The sequence below is a fragment of the Dendroctonus ponderosae genome, unplaced genomic scaffold (assembly GCF_020466585.1).
Source record: "Dendroctonus ponderosae isolate FM_Combo_2020 unplaced genomic scaffold, Dpon_F_20191213v2 Dpon_F_20191213_5, whole genome shotgun sequence".
Taxonomy (NCBI): domain Eukaryota; kingdom Metazoa; phylum Arthropoda; class Insecta; order Coleoptera; family Curculionidae; genus Dendroctonus; species Dendroctonus ponderosae.
Genome location: NW_026018715.1, coordinates 3388682 through 3405083, shown reverse-complemented (window position 1 = coordinate 3405083; position 16402 = coordinate 3388682). Strand labels below are relative to the sequence as shown.

Here is a 16402-nt window from a genome sequence, read left to right as displayed (position 1 = left end):
GTTTCTAAGCTATTTGCAAAAAGGGAGAAAATTAATTTATTTTTGTTTAGATCAAGTTAACCGGGTACATGTTACCATGGAAACAAAAAACAAACAACAATAAGAGAGTACTCACCAGTTATTTTCAATGATTCACTACTAATATTAACTAAATGATAGTAGAAAATACCCAGAGAAAAGAAAATACCGAGAGTCGCGAGCACAAATCACACTTACTAATGATCTGTGGTTGCCCGTTCCACGCCTGCCATTGGAAGCGACTCGACGCCATAACTGACTCATGGTCAGTTAATCGTCAGACATTACGTCCAAAAGACGTCCGAATGTTTGACCTTTTGGACGTCCGAAATATGACGTCTTTATGTCGTCCAAGACCAACAATGACGTACCTGAACTTTTACCTGACACCTTGTTCAATGAAGAGTATTTTCAGAATGTGATTTGAGTCAAAGAACAGTTTTTGTCCCGTTCGATTACAGTTTTCCAACTTACATGATGTAGTCGAAAAATGTAATGCCTCCGCATTAAAAACTTGGAAAACTTTTGCCGCTTATAGTATAATCCTAACGTAAACTTACCGATCCTTTACATGACAAATGTGCACCAGAGAGGGTAAAATAGCGTGTTCGCCACCTTCTAAACAATCGCCATTTACCCTTTTTCTCCTTTAATTGACCCTCAATAACTGGCTGAGTGTCTCCTATAAAAATGTAAAAACCAGTACTTCACTTGTGTACCTAAATTAAACTGAAATGTACCTCTTAGAAATCCCATCGCACGTTCAGGATGTGCGCAAAGAAAGCAGCCCCAACGGATTCCGCCAATTGTGCTTAACGGGCCGCTACCTTCTAAGTTGTCGACAGAACTTCCAATGCTTTGTGGGCATACTTGAAATACATCGAAGTATCCGGCGTGTCTCAGTTCACTTAGCAAGGCCTCTTGATCCTATAATGTAATTTATAGTTAAATGGAGGATGATTATGATTGAGACAACGTTACTTTTGAGCATGGAAATGCGCTGGTAACTAAAGTCAAAAACGTTTTGTTCTCAGCTTTCAAAATGTCCCAGCAGTGCTTCAAGCTGGCCACTTGAGCATCGCGTGAACTCAACGCATGTGAATGGCGAGCCTAAAATACATATAAATATTACTGTTCTCTCCATTAACTTTCGCCCTGCTGTAAACGGCATATTACATTATATAAAAAATACCTGCAATGAAATAAACATTAAATGTATCCAAATTCTGGGATTGCGGGTTCGCATGGTAAAATACGTCTTAGAATATAGACAATGTTGACCTCTCGCCTGGCAGGCAAAATGCAATTTTGCTGATTTCTTTTGCCTCTTTTCTTCTATAGTGCATTTAGCCGGCGATGGTATTCTTAAGGACACTTTCTCCATGTATAACTTGATTTTGTCCAAATGTTTTTCACAAAAATGCTAAAATAATCTACGTTTATATACACAACATTTTCGGACAACATTTTGAACTACCTGAATGGTATCCCTCATTGGATAGGGCTCAAAGACACTCATTCGCTGATTAGCTATCGAGTTTTGATTTATCAGAGTAACACTAGTGTTGTTGTTGTTATTGTTTCTTCTAGAGATCACGGTTGTTGGGCCACTAACATTTACATTTCCTAGAAGTAAAAAAGTAAGTAAGTAAATGTTTATATGCGGTTTTTTGTGTGTTTTGTCAACTATTTTCAATCCCATCCGAACTTCTTAAATGATGTACTGACGTGCCGCGTTGTGAATCAGGCGATCAACTTTTAACTTCCTGGACCGACGCCACGCGGCCATTTTTTTTACGCCAAATGCAGGAAAAAATATCATTTTTTCCTGACCATCCCTGCTTTTTTTATTATTTGTGCAATATGCAGGGACAATCGCGATTCCTATTCCGACAGAAAAGCAACTCAGGAAGAGCAATAGAAAATTTTGAACCTCTGAGTAGAAAGCAAAAATTAAGAACCTTTAAAATCTAAAATAATTTATATCTCGGAAACGATAAAGTAACAAAATTATAATTCTCGTAGGTAGATCCTACGGGAATAGAGAATATACTGTCGATAGAGCAATTCGTTTGTCATACACAATTTTAGCCGTTTTAACCAGTTTTTGTTCGATGCTCTTGAGGATGTTTGCTTGTGATTTGACGACGGCCCTGATGATGAAGTAATTGTCGAAAGCGCTTGGCCTTAGCTAATATTTGCATACACACGTCATTACAAATACTTGTTTGATTTAATTTAAGATAGGCTTAAAGTAGCAACAACGCTACACATAGAAACTGATGATGGTGGAAAACACGGAAACGTATTTTAATTGATAAATAGACAATAAAAGCCCAGGAATTGATTTTGATTTGGAATTTAATTTAATAGTTAGTTTAGTCCAGTTTATGGCTCAAAAACGGTTAAAAATGTCTGAAAAATCGTCATTTTGACACCTGAGCCCTTTGCTTTTGTCGGTTGCTTCGTTAGGTTTAATCAGATATTCTCATCATCAAAGATCGGCGCAAAATTTAGAAACTCTGAAATAGTTTTCAAACGTGTGTGTCGAAAACACTGGTAGACAAATATAAAATATAAGTAAAAAATATTACAATTTACATTATCACCGACACGAGGAAAGTCATGGCTGATTTTGAACCTGATGCAAATTGAAATTTATTTTTCACAACGTTCGCCATTAAAATACCCAAAACTTTTATACAAATTCCTAATAATAAAATATTATAAATTTCTTAACTAATTTTGTAAAATATGAATTGAAAGATTACATACATTTATTTGGTCAAAGTAGTGACCATGACATTTTTTATAAAGAATGCGAAATTTGCAAATGATGTCAATGTTTCATTTGTCGGGTTGTGTTAAAAATTAATTTTAAAATTATATATGTATTAATCGTTTCACATGCCCCTTATATTAGTACAGTTTGATTTAAACTTACACTTGAATCGAATATATCCCAACAAATGCTGCAATGCAAAGAAAAAACAATGTCGATAATTATTTGAGATTATAGTAGAATCTTCAAAAATAGTACACAGTTTCGAAATATATTTCACTGCTATGCAGTATGACTATTATGACTACTGAAGATGTAACCGATATGGAAAATATATCATAAATGTAGTTTTTCATAAAAAGATCTAAGGTAAAATGCAATAATTAAATGTTAATAACACAGCCATACAACCAATTTTTTTTGGGGTTAAGACACTTTAATTTTGTAGTATTTTGACCAGCTGAATCCAAATCTACGGTCAGTTTGCCTCTATCAGGTCAGGATCAAAGTGATTTCAAAGTCAAATTGAGAAAAAACCATTTAGGTCGAAAAATTCTATACATCTATACGCTTGCTTCAAAAGAGACGAAATGGACTAATTAGATTGAGTTCGTTTGGTAATCGAGACATTTGCAGTTTTTTGGAAACCATATTTTCGCGATTTTCTCGAAAACTATGAAAGCTGAAAAGCTGAAAACCGTTAGTGCTGACCCCGAAATTTTTTAAAGAATTGTTTTTTTCGATAGAAAGCTTCGTTTTCGAACAAAAAATTTTAAATTTCGAAAAAATCGCGAGGGTTTTACCCAACAAACTTTTGACGAAAAAAAAAATGTATTCCTTGACCTATAGTTAGATATTAAAAAGTTACATGACAAATCGACTGGTTGGTTCAAAAACAATTCCTATGTGAGTTACAAGGAAAAGATGGAAAAGTTTGTACAGACCCTTATGGAGAAAAATATTTGAAAATTGAATAAAAGTGTCAAATGACATTAATATTGAGACAAATACGAATCAACTCCAGGTCAAATCGATTCGATAAAATGGAAGAAAAAAAACTACTTTTAACTCCATTGTAAACGGTAAATTTTGGTACCGAAAAAGTGAAGCTTTCCAAAAATCAGAAAATGATGATGAATGTATTCTAGTTTGGCCGAAACATAGCTAATAGTAATAATAAATAATAATKTGGTTAATGATTTGTGAATGCCATAGTCTGAAACTATAAATCCGATTYTAGCTAGACATTTTCAATTTTCGACTAAAGTTGGAAACCGATTTTGAGTGTCAAAAATTAAGGTCAAGTTTGGCATTGGATATCGTCGTTCTTACGTTATAAGATGTTATATGTGCTTTATTATTTATCTCCCTATGTTTATAAGACATGAATAATGGTGGTTTACCTTGCTTTACATCTTTTTTGAACAAAGCGTACAGATGTATAGATTTTTTGTTAKAACACAAAGTTGTTCAAAACTTAAAAGTACGTCGTTCGTATATGAAAAAGAAGATGATCTTTCAGTTCCTTACTTATCAGTTTTGCAATTTAATTAGATATGGAGAGCTATTTCTTCTGATGGGTATACTTGAAGCAGGAAGTTTATCAGCTCGAACCATTTTACACTGAGAGGAAAATTTCAAAAGCATGTCAGGAAATTGCTCGGAATATAATAAGAAATGTGTTACTTACGGTAATTTGGCAAGAGAACGATGAAACGTTCAAAACAAGTTAGAGGATTAGCAGAATGAGTTAAAATGGCATTAATAATGAATATTTATTTCAATAAACGATACATCATCATTTACCTATTTCCACAACAAACTATTCCTCTGGATTCCATTTATCGTGTGCAATTTAACTCTTTGCGACGAATTTAAGTTGCAAAATTACCAAGATCCTGAAAGGTGATCACGTTTTTTTAATAAACGAGACACTAACGTTCTGTTACTAAATTTAACAAATGTGTAAAGTCTGTTGTTTCATGGTGAATTGGATAAATCGCGGATTTGACTGTACTTTTCAATTCTGAGAACTTTTTCGTTATTGCCGAAAGAGCCACTTTACTATTTAGCCTGAATCAAATTTTTTGCTCCATTTAAAAAATATATCTCTTGGTTGCAATCTATGCTTCAGATCACGTAATACTTTTCATAAATAACTTTTTCTTAAAATTAATCAAAAATTCGTTTTCTATATGGCTACAATTTAAGCAGACATCCACATTTGAAGACCTCTGTTAATATTGGAAATTCGATGAATAGGTAATAAGAATAAAGTCTCAAATTATTACACCATAATGAAGAATTAGGACTTCGCGGCAATTGCTTGAAACTGGTGGGTTTTAATGGAACACAATTAGCCCAAGCAATAGAGGGAACAGATCAGAGCAGAAGAACAAATCCTATTAGAAAACCACCTACGCCGTCACATGCAGGACAAACCGACTATTCCCACTATATTTTGGACAAAAAAATCGCGTTTTTTTAGTTTCTCGCTGGTAAAATCGAAACGATTGAAGTGAAGGAATCTTAATAGTATAAATGGTTGAATTGTAGAGAATTTAAATACGAAGAGAATGAGAGGTCGGTCGACCCAATCGTATAATTAGAACCGGCGAAAACTCGGAAAATTGAAAGTTTTCTTAAAAAATTCACAACTTATGTTCATGAAAAAAGAACCGCTTTTTGACTCAGATTTAACAAATTGAAAAATTGAAAAAAAAATTCTAAAAATATGGAAAAATAGGCAGGTAAGCGGTGCTCCTAAGGGCCCCCTCTCTCTGCCTGGTATATTTATTTGATACAGGTGTTCGCACGTTTAATAACCGAAAAGAGAAAGCGACGCCAACTGCATATTCTTCCATCATTTGTGAAATCTGAGTCAAAACTCGATTTCCTCAAAACCAAATCAATGAAACATGTAGATGCTGAAATAATTTAATGCAATAAATTATAAATTGCGTACAGCGCGCGCATATGCTTTTCCTTTGAACGGGTAGCGTCCTCCACTACTCGAGCGTTTTTGTGCGCTCGGCCATTTTCACTCATATTCAAGACTTTCACCCACTTAAAAGCCGTTTACAGGAAAACCGAAATATACGTTTTGTTGTTACTCATGTCAAGTTTCCAAATCCATATTTTAAATTTCAATCGAACAATCAGGAGAAACCAAAATGTGAGTTGTGCAAAAACTATTAATCCGAGCGAGTACAGCTTTTGCGCATATAAAGTACATATAAATAGCTACCCGTGTATAAAAGCTGAGCTCTTAATATTAAAAATGGCCACGCTGTGAATTTTTTAAGTAAACGTAAAATTTTTGGTCAATTCTCTACAATTCAACCATTTATACGATACGTGATTTTTTGATGAAAATTGTTTATAAAAAATTAGCAACTGCCATTTTGTTGTCCAACACATACTGGGAATAAAGTACGGACTGCTCTGCACGTGATGGCGTAAGTGGTTTTCTAATAGGATTTATGTAAAAAAAACTATTATTTTCATTTCTATTGCTTGGCCTAAAAAACAACTTCAATAGAAGAGCAGAAACAATGGCACTAAACAAGATATGGTTTTTGGCACTTGCCAACCCGAAATCACCAAAAATATATGAAGGCAATCTCGAACTCGAGTGAGAAACCGGATCAGGAAAAGTAATTTTTCCGGCTTTAACGCGAGAAAAACTCACCAGTTTCGATTACACCATTTAAAAATATAGTGCATTTGATTCTATGTGCTTAATTCGTTTTTTTTTATAGAATTTTAGAAAAAATTCGCAATTCCTTAAAGGATGTAATTTATTATAATCAACAAAATAATTATAATCAAACAAATTTAATTCTTCAATTTCTTCGGTTGGGTTTAACTATGTATTTCAGAAATAAACATTAATTTACGAAAAGGCATTGCTTACCACTTCCGCTGGACGGTGCACAGTTCATGATACTGTGTGAATTATTGAGCATTTCAGGTGGCGGACTGCTGGGAATAACTGAGATATTTTGCGTCGTGGAACTGGTTCCAGTAGTTAAAACGTTCACCTGATTACTACTTGAAATCAGTCCAGTATAGCCGGAGCTTACAGTTACTGAGTTGCTGGCAGCATGAAGTGGAGGCGGTGATGATATTGTTGACTGCCGAAGTATTATTAGTCGATGATTTTTTTTTATTTCAATTTACTCACCTGTGCCAAATGGTTATTCAGCAAAGTGAGAGGCCCTTGGCTCAAGGGCCGCTGAATTCTAGGTGGAGAAATCGTAGTCACTGTCACTCCTCCACTTGATACTTTAATGTTTGTGCCTGACCATTTACCACCAGTTACAGTGACTGGAGAGGTTGGAAGGGCATACGAATTCGACATACTGTTCATTTCTCTGGAAAACGGTACATTTTCAATAAAAACTCTTCTTCGAAAGAACCCTGTTAAGGTCAATTTACCTTGAGGTACTCAACTTGGTCATGCTTTTATGCAAACCACCCACTGAACCGCCAGCTACATTTAACCTAGTCATGCTTCTATGTGTATTTGAATTTTGGGCAGTGTGCAATCTATAAAATACCATAACAATCAATGTTGCATTTTACTTAATAAATACAGAGGAGTTCGCCTATAGTGATATTATGTTAACAGTAAACTTTTTGCGCTTTTTCCGGATTATTACTGCGCAACATCGGTCCTATTCCTTGTTTGCCTTCTTCAATGGCTCTGCTACCTAGTAATTATTAACCTTAATGCGAAAATTTAAATATTAACTGATTGAGAGAATTGAAAACGATAAAAACAAACTAATTTTTGCTCATACTAATAAATGCATAATTTTGCAGTGGTTCATACAAAAGATGCAGAATAATATCTCCCTAAGTGGTAGCTTTATTCAAGAAACGGAGAGTCTGGATACTAAAATCCAAAAACATCAATGTTCTAGAAATGGAATTGGACGTTTTAAGAAGAGACATTTCATTGGGAAAACATTGTTAAGAGTCAACATCAAGGAATATTAATGTTAGTGGTAGGTTTATCAGTGTCTGATCTCATTTTCAAACGAAGTTTATTAGTAACGATTTAAAAGTTACTATAAGATCGGCCAATCCTAAATGTTTTAAAAATCCACCACCGGTGAAACACCGATCAAACAGGAAATACATTTTTGAATGGGATTGGGCACTGAAGAATAACAATAGGAACCTTTTACCATTAGCTGATAATTGCCCAGCGCATGTTGAAACTCCCATAAATTAAATACATTATTTAAGTTCGAAACTTCAAGTTATGGACCTCCATGGATGGATAGACTTATGGATATCCTTCCTTAAAATGCCAATACGGACAAATACTAATAAAAAATGTGGTGAAAAAAATGCGGACGGTTTTTTCTTATCGGTCACACACTTGTTTATGGCATCTAATAGTAGTTTGCCATATTATTCGACTTTCCTCACACTAACGTAAAAGTAAATAAATGACCATCGCCCGTTCGCAAAGTAAAAAGCACATTAAAAGTGGTTCTATGCGAAAAGTGGCAGTTTTTGATTCATTTGAATAAAAAGAATATTTCAGATCGGTTTGGCAGAAAGTTACTAATTAAAGGATTGCACACTGTTACAAGCATGCACAATTTTACGAAACGGAGGACTAGTTTCATTGGGATGACAAATGGATGCTGTGTGGATAAAAATGTTGATGATTTTCAATACGATATTTTATTAGGATTTATGAGAACTTCATGTTAACTGATTCATTTCAAAAATCTTTTAATTGGGCATTTTGTCTCAAATTTAAGACAATTTACCATCAACGAAATATTCAAGACACACATATTGCCGATTCGCATTCAATAATTTAGAAATACACTTATTTTTATAATTTAGTAATAACCTGTATTTTTAAAGTCCTTTCGAAAAAGTTTGCAGAATTGTTATTAAAACGCCATGCAGTGGCGGCTGATGCTGCTGATTAACCCTGCAGTGCTACAAGATAAAAATTAAATTATACATTTTTTTAAATTTAATTTTGCATTCCAATTTTTTATTATGAAAAAGTAAAAATCGTAATACTATACAGGGTGGCCATTTTCTGAATCTTTGTATTTCTAAAAATTTTTTATTTTCTTTAAACTTCTACATTTTTAAAGATAGAGAATCCGTTAAATGGGCAAAATTGGGCAGAATTCGATTGCCTATTCATTACCGGTTTCAAAATGTAGGTAGGTATTTAGGTAAAGGTGTAGTGTACTACGAGCTCCTCCGCAAGGTGATACGATCAATGCTGACAAATATTGCCATCAACTGGATCAACGAAAAGCCGCTATAGCAGAAAAACGGCCAGCCGACGAACCGACGAGGTGGCGTATCACCAAGCCAACTCAAGACGCATGTTGCGTTGGCTCACGTTCTACCTCACCCTCCTACTCCCCAGAGCTTGTTCCAACCGATTATTACTTATTCCTCTCTTTAAAAAATTATCTCTGTGGTAAACATTTCAAATCCATAAGCGAAATAAAGACGCACCTAGATAAATATTTTGAATAAGCAAGTAAGCCTCAACAATTTTGAAAAGAGGGCATAATGAGGCCGCCCGAGAGATGGAAGAAGGCTATAGAGCAGAACGGTTTATTATAACATAATAAATCAACCACAACAAATATGTTTGTTTATTCTGTACTTAAACAACAAAAGAAGAAGAAAAAGAAGGGGAAGAAACTTATGGCACCCCTAAGTGCTTTCTTCATACTTGTTTGACATGTACTTTGTTAGATTCAATTGATTACTCAATTGCTAATAACATTTTCCTTATTGGACAAATGTACAGCGATAATAAAAATGCGTCTACCTACTGAAAAATGATTTTTGAAATAGACTATTTTAAAGACAAATTGATTACAATATTGGCTGAGAATCCTTAACTTATGTAAATACCTAATTTATAAAATATAGTCATCGCTTGGCTTTAAGTGTGTTGTGGATGATAGCTTCTATATTTCAATGATTTTTGGTCAGGAATTCGTTCTTTATATAAAAAAAGTACTCATTACCTGTTAGAAACAGAAAACGGAAGGACATTTCGTTTTCCCAAAGACAAATTTTAAGGTAAAATACCGAAACAAAATTGCAGAATTAGACAAAACAGGTACGTGCACATACATACATATTCAATTGCATATGAGTCTCACTTTTAACGATGCTGTTTTTCATAAAAAGGTCTAAGAAAAATGCAATAATTAGATATTAATAATTTATAGTTGTATAGGTGGATTCTGAAAAAAAAATGTATTTTTAAAAAACCCTCACAACAATAGCTTACATTTTTTTGGCGATATGCAGGATTTATTATTTAAAATTTCTCAAACAACTTTGCTTAATGATTTTTCGTATTTTTAGTCATAAATATAAAAAAAGTTGTTGATGAAGATTCAAGGAAATAAGAGTGATTCGAATGATGAAGTTTTGGATAAGTTCCATCCAACCAAAAATTTGATGATGATTTTTTACTCACGAGATGTTCCTGAAGAAGTTTGGAATTGCTCGGGTTAATATGAGCCATATTAACTAGTACACTAGATCAGTACAAACTAAAATATCTGCTTATAATGTTAAACCATGGAGAATTTTGACATTTTTATCAAAGAGTTTCTTTTAATTTATAAAAAAAAAACCTGTTGTTATTCAGGTTTACTATATCGGACGCTACTGTAGTTACAACATTCACAATAACTTTATGGCTAATTTACTAACCTTCCTGTACTTCTTGAATCTCCTAGTTTAGCACGCCTTGTATATCCCCCCGTTGCAACCTGAGGTTTCTCAGGTTGTTGTCCGCCCACTTTCACAATGGTAACGCCCCCTGATGTCACTTGGCTGCTTTGTGATATTTGGTTGGTGCTAATCGAATTAAATTGAAATTTATTAGAGCAACAAGCTATTTATTACTTACAATTGCAAATATTTTGTTATCACAAATAGTGATCAAATTCTTTAAAAAAATATTTTTAAATGCTTATAAATGGTAGTAATAAGTTATTAATGCTGAATCTTTAAGGTAAAATTATTTAGACATTCTAAAGGCTAAAAACGTCCATATCAACATCCAAATACAGGACGCCAAATCGTCCAATTCTAAAACTCTAAATGTATCTTTTTGCATAGTTAACAGTGCTAAACTAACATCAGTGTTGAAGAAACGAACTTAAAATATGCATTTTCTACTTCATTAACGACACCAGATGATGTCACCAAATTTATAAAAATTGAGTAAAAGTTGTACCGTTGACGACACATGAAAGTAGACAAGACTTAAAGGCGACTTTTCCCGATTTTGGTTTTGAACTTGGAAAATCCAGAACGGCCAAAACAGAAAATATTTACAATTTAAAATTTCTTATCTTCTCTGTTCAGAGTCACTGGTTAACATTTATCTACCAGTCCAGTAGTTTTTTTATTCAGTCTAAGACCAAACAGTTGTATACTAAATTTGTAGCTAACGAAGGGTAATAAATTTTTATGTATACCCCTTGTAAAGGTGCTCACTCAAAAATACGTAACACTCCAAATTTATATATTTTTTTAATGTAATATCCTCTATATTGTTAATTTTTTATTTCTGTGATTATAAATTATAACAAATAACTCTATACAAAATTTGGAGCATCGCTGGGTCAAGTGAATTAAAAAGAGACTATGTTAAGAAATAAATAGCCAATTTTCCAAAATTTTCGTTTTTGTTTTGTAGGCTAAGTACTTATTGGACCGCCCACGTATACCAACGTGGAAAGTTTTTCCAATTTTTTATGTGCCAACTGTACATATTTAACCAACCCCCCTTTGAAAAAGCCCCATTTTTATGTGTTTATCATGATAAAAAAATATAAAGCGTCTTCATAAATGCTACTTTAAGAGAACTATATCGCTGATATAAACGACATTTTCATATAAAATTTTTAGTTTCAAATTATTAATTAAACGGTATTTACCTTGTGTGATGTCGTTGTCTAACTCCTGCTAATACTTTATCCGTAAACAAAACTGGATATGAACTACATAATAAAGTGGCCTCTCTTAGGAGAGTGCTCTGAGACCCTCTGTCAGCCTTTGGTAAATACTCCAAAACAAAATTGAGGGCATCTTGAGCTCTATCCTAAAATCAATACGATATCATATATTCTTCGATTTCTTCCCTCTTCAACGTACTTTGCTCAATTTGCCGACAGCTCCAATAATCTGCGCGGCTAAACAAACAGTTTGCGGATGTCTTTGCGCAGCTTGTTTCATTGCCGATACATGATCGGCCAAAAGAAGCGGCTGCTTTTCGGCCATATTAAGAAATATTTGCATTGTTGCAGTGACTGTTGCAGAACTTGAAAGGTATTCGCATAACTGAGGTACACTTGCCTCCAACAGCTAAAAGGATTATTCAAATATTCGATTTGTACTTGAACAGTTTTAAATAAAATCATACATACTGATGGTTTATCTTTTGCCATAAGCGAGAACAGGTTTAACAGTGCCAATTTTTCATGATTATCGCAATGCGATAGAAGAGATACTAAAGCCATAGCATGACCCTGGAAGGGCTCTGGCGATACTTCATATATATTGGGTAGCACTCTACATAAAGGATAATTGCCTAAAATTCAATTAATAGGTGTAACTAGTTTTTATTTGCAAACCAAAATTGAATTATTCTTTCAGCTTGACTAATGAATGTAAAATGTTTGAGACTATTACCAGATATAATGGAGTCCATAATGGGTTGTACATGAGGAGTGAGTAAACTGGCATGCTCCATTGCTGCCAAAGAAAGGTACGATGCCATGTTTCTTGATAGTTCTTTATTACCTTTATGCAAAAACTTAACGGCCACTGGTAGCGCTCTTTGCATTACAGATTTCTTACTATAATTCTGAAAATTCCCACATCATCAAACATAAGTACTAACAATTCTAATTTAATCTCTCACCAAAAATATACAGGAAATAATATCGCTTGAGATCTTTGCATGTGGAGGATCTTCATCTCTATTAGAAACTTGCAAGTTGTGATGTAGGCAGGATTCCAAGAGATTTACTAGAGCATCACAGTGTTGTTCAATGCTACCAGTTTCACGAATACACGATGTTACTCTGAAAATAAACATTCATTTTAATTGAAGAAGTCCGGTTTACCATTTGCACAGTAAGAGTATGATTATATTATTATATTCCCCTTAAGTATAGGCTTTTGGAGAAGTTATTCACATCGGTTTACAAACATACCTGGTAATGCATATTTCCACTACACTTTGATCATTGTCATTGTTCACATAATCAGGAAGAGAAGCCACAGTCGTGATTTCTTTAATCTGAAACACAATATTCCAACTAAATAATCGAATTTTTCTCATCTTAGAATTAATTCATAGACAAGGTGTTACAAATTCGAGATTTAACCATTGGGACCGCCTAAACCCGTAAAGGTACCAATTAGTAGGTTTATTTATATTATAGTTAGTGAGAAGTTGCATCAAAACTGAACAAATTTGTATCTTAAAAGTTGATAAATTTCGATTACTTTCCAATTATTTATCGTAACTTAGAAAAAATAGAAGTTGAATTAAAACGGTTGATAAATTCTGATTACTTTCCAATTATTTGATCGTAACTTAAAAAAAAGTAACTTGATAATGTGGTTCCGAAAATGATACACTGAATACTAAATCTGAGAGTATACTGGGTACTTTTATAGTGTGTAATGTGACAAGGGTTAAATATCTACTCAAATAAGCTAAAAATATAAAAGATTTGGGCAATTTTTGCTTTCGTTTGGAACATTTCCGTAAGTAATTGAATATGTCCAGCTATTAAAAAACATTTTTGTTCGGCATCAAAATGCGCAACTATGTCTTAACTTAAGCGACTTCATATCGCTTACGATTTACGAAAGACCACTGCCAGCACTTAAAATTTGAAGGACGGGCAAGTGTAATACGTACAAAAGTTTTAATTAGGCCTGGGTAACACTGGGTCTTAAGACACTTGTGTGTTGATGCTTCTCTGTGTGTCCATGTGCCGCGACACCTGGCTTATTACGATATATCTATTATACTATATCTACTGATAAATTCTTATTTATCTCGGTTTGGTATCGGTTCTGTTTAGACCCGAATTTCCAATTGCAAATCCTAAAATGAACGCACTGATGGCACAAATTGAAGCACTGACCATCTTGCCTACCCACACATGCTACAAAATAATATTTTTCCCACCAAGACCACTAAAGCGCTGGAGAAACTGCTGGACCTCATCCTCCGGAAAGTATGTATCCATATTAGAATAATAATATGTATCCATATTAGAAAGAAAGAAGCACGAAATAATCGCAAGTGAAAACTGTTATTTTAACGATTTCCGACATTGTTACATTACAACAACTGTAAAATCATCTAAATATTCGAATTTTTTCTCAGAAAATTCGATTGTGAGACAACTACGCTTTACAAGAAGAAAGTATGTGTGTCGCTGTATCTATACGGCAAGCCGTATCGGTGTCGCTGTGTGAACACCTGATAATCCACTGTCAGGATTTTATTAACTTTCGGATAAGACAAATTTTCCTGAAACGCAATATTTTGGCTTAAACAATATGTCAGTGAATTTTTCGACATTATTTGAGGGCCACCCTGTATATGTTTCTCGACCTCGGGTAAGACGAATCCAAAATCTTATATTTCGCCTTTTCATCTTTTCATTTTCGTCCTCAAAAATAATAACGCACGTCGCTGCAGCAAGCAGCACTTTTTTAATGCACGAGTTCATATCACTAAGTTCAGTGTGGACGAAACTCAGTTATTTCAACATCTAGCATTAAACTTTGCTATATTACTTACTTAAGCTACTAAATGGTCTTGACTTTTTAAGAAAAATTGGGATTTTAAGAAATTAATATAAATAGCGATCTGGATCAGACGCCACATTATTTTGTAGTAGTAAATCAGGCTTATAGTTTAATTTCGTAACATTTGTGCTGCTCGCATGTGAAGCTTCGGACATTTTATGAATCTGATTTTGTAGAGTTTGTATTGCGTTTTTTGCATTTCATTTAGCAGCTTTTGTGCAATTTCAATTTTTTTGCCGCCCAGCGCAAATCTGTATACTTCCAAGTAACAGATATAAATACTTTGGCGACAACTACAACATTAATGCTCATACAACAACATGTTTGTATGAGCGTTTTTTTCCAGTCGTTATTTCTGTACGATCTAAGAGGGGGTGTCGCTCCGCTGAGTCACCCTGTATACATTTGAGTAAGCAATTGTCGTTGAGTTTTTTTTGAAGAAGAATTGGGCTTTTAGAGAATTTCAGCGAATTGGATTCGGACGACAATTTATTTTATACCTAAATGACTGAGTGTTGTGGTTCCTAGTTTTCGACATTTAAGTATGTTGCTCGCATATGCAGCTTCGCGAATTTTGCGGTTTGTGCAAATTTTATATACCTATGTAGCGGCCTTTCTTGTATTATCATTGCGGATAGCAAAATTTTTCAAATGAAACCTAGTTACTTTTCACGCAGTTTTTCCACTCTAAACAGTGAGGTTTTCCACAGTAGACTTATTTTATATCAACTTGTGTTTTTTCTGGTGTAAAATAAACTTTTGGTGGTTTTCAAAGGTAAAACTAGCCCAAAATCTAGGCCAAGGTGCCTAAAGGTAAGTGAACTTGTTTATTGCTTTGTGATGACCCAGTGCAAATGATCCCGGCCTTCCTACTTAGAGTTCCCAATTTAACACTCTTTACAAATTATTAGTTAATGTTAGCAAAAATAATGCAGAATTTCTTACCACATTTGTCAGGTCGTTGACGATGACAGCATCTGGCACGGAAAAAAGATCACCAGCCCTGGACAAATCCCTATTTTTCAACACCTGCATGAACAGCTCATGCATTTTTCTGTGGGCCCTCTCTTCCTGCATGTCTGGGGAGCTGTTCTTCATATTATATCCTGTGGACTCCATCCATCATATTTCGAAGTGCACTCACCACGTGAAACCGAACAACCGATATCAAACGTTTTCTTGGCTTGGACCTACATTTTCCTTATTAGTGAAAACCTGAAGGCCCCATTATCTTTCACTTTCACGAGAAAGAAGTCAACCCTGTTTTGTAAATTTTGTGATGTAAACAGACACTTGTCAGAACTGTAATAGCCCCGGGTCAGTTGCCTTGCGAAAAAGAACCATCCAATAAATACCGATAACTGAGCGAATAAATCGGGTTTCCAGCCGGTTAGATGCTTAAAATTCTTAGAGGTTTTCAATATAACGGTTTGCAGCCAGTTTTTACCCAATCACAGGAATTTTCGCTAGTTAGAATAAAATAATACGGTCAATGACTTTTCTCCTTCTTTGATTTGGCAGATTGCCCCACTGAAAACCTCGAGGATCAGTTAAATTTGTGAGATCATGTGGCAACGCACACGTTTGGGCTTAATTTTAAAACCTTCCAAACATTTTTCGGACACTGCTGTGCAGCAAAAATACGTTAATTTTTTGCCAGAAGAAATTTAAATATGTTAGGCATCACTAATACTTTTTTTCGACTTCAAAAACTTCTTTCTACGTTTTAATTCA

The 16402-nt window shown here is 34.3% G+C and overlaps 2 protein-coding genes across 2 annotated transcripts in view; one reads left to right on the top strand and one right to left on the bottom strand.

The window, feature by feature from the left end:
* The window catches only part of LOC109544366 (dual specificity protein phosphatase 19-like), a 15420-nt gene extending 7153 nt beyond the window's left edge, over positions 1–8267 (top strand). Inside the window, exon 2 of the mRNA XM_019914497.2 lies at positions 7628–8267. Coding sequence (XP_019770056.2) covers positions 7628–7664 — 37 coding nt within the window. The 3' untranslated portion in view covers positions 7665–8267. The remainder of the gene's footprint in view (positions 1–7627) is intronic.
* LOC109544367 (protein melted) overlaps positions 1–16273 on the bottom strand; it is a 22570-nt gene extending 6297 nt beyond the window's left edge. Inside the window, exons 1-16 of the mRNA XM_019914499.2 lie at positions 15614–16273; positions 13051–13136; positions 12756–12918; positions 12524–12698; positions 12259–12422; positions 11987–12196; positions 11770–11933; positions 10535–10681; positions 7241–7351; positions 6987–7176; positions 6717–6936; positions 1496–1644; positions 1211–1441; positions 1000–1128; positions 759–945; positions 579–700 (exon numbers count right to left, since the gene is read on the bottom strand). Of these exons, the coding sequence (XP_019770058.2) occupies positions 579–700; positions 759–945; positions 1000–1128; positions 1211–1441; positions 1496–1644; positions 6717–6936; positions 6987–7176; positions 7241–7351; positions 10535–10681; positions 11770–11933; positions 11987–12196; positions 12259–12422; positions 12524–12698; positions 12756–12918; positions 13051–13136; positions 15614–15787 (2622 nt within the window). The 5' untranslated portion in view covers positions 15788–16273. The remainder of the gene's footprint in view (positions 1–578; positions 701–758; positions 946–999; positions 1129–1210; positions 1442–1495; positions 1645–6716; positions 6937–6986; positions 7177–7240; positions 7352–10534; positions 10682–11769; positions 11934–11986; positions 12197–12258; positions 12423–12523; positions 12699–12755; positions 12919–13050; positions 13137–15613) is intronic.
* Between the last annotated feature and the right edge of the window lie 129 nt (positions 16274–16402).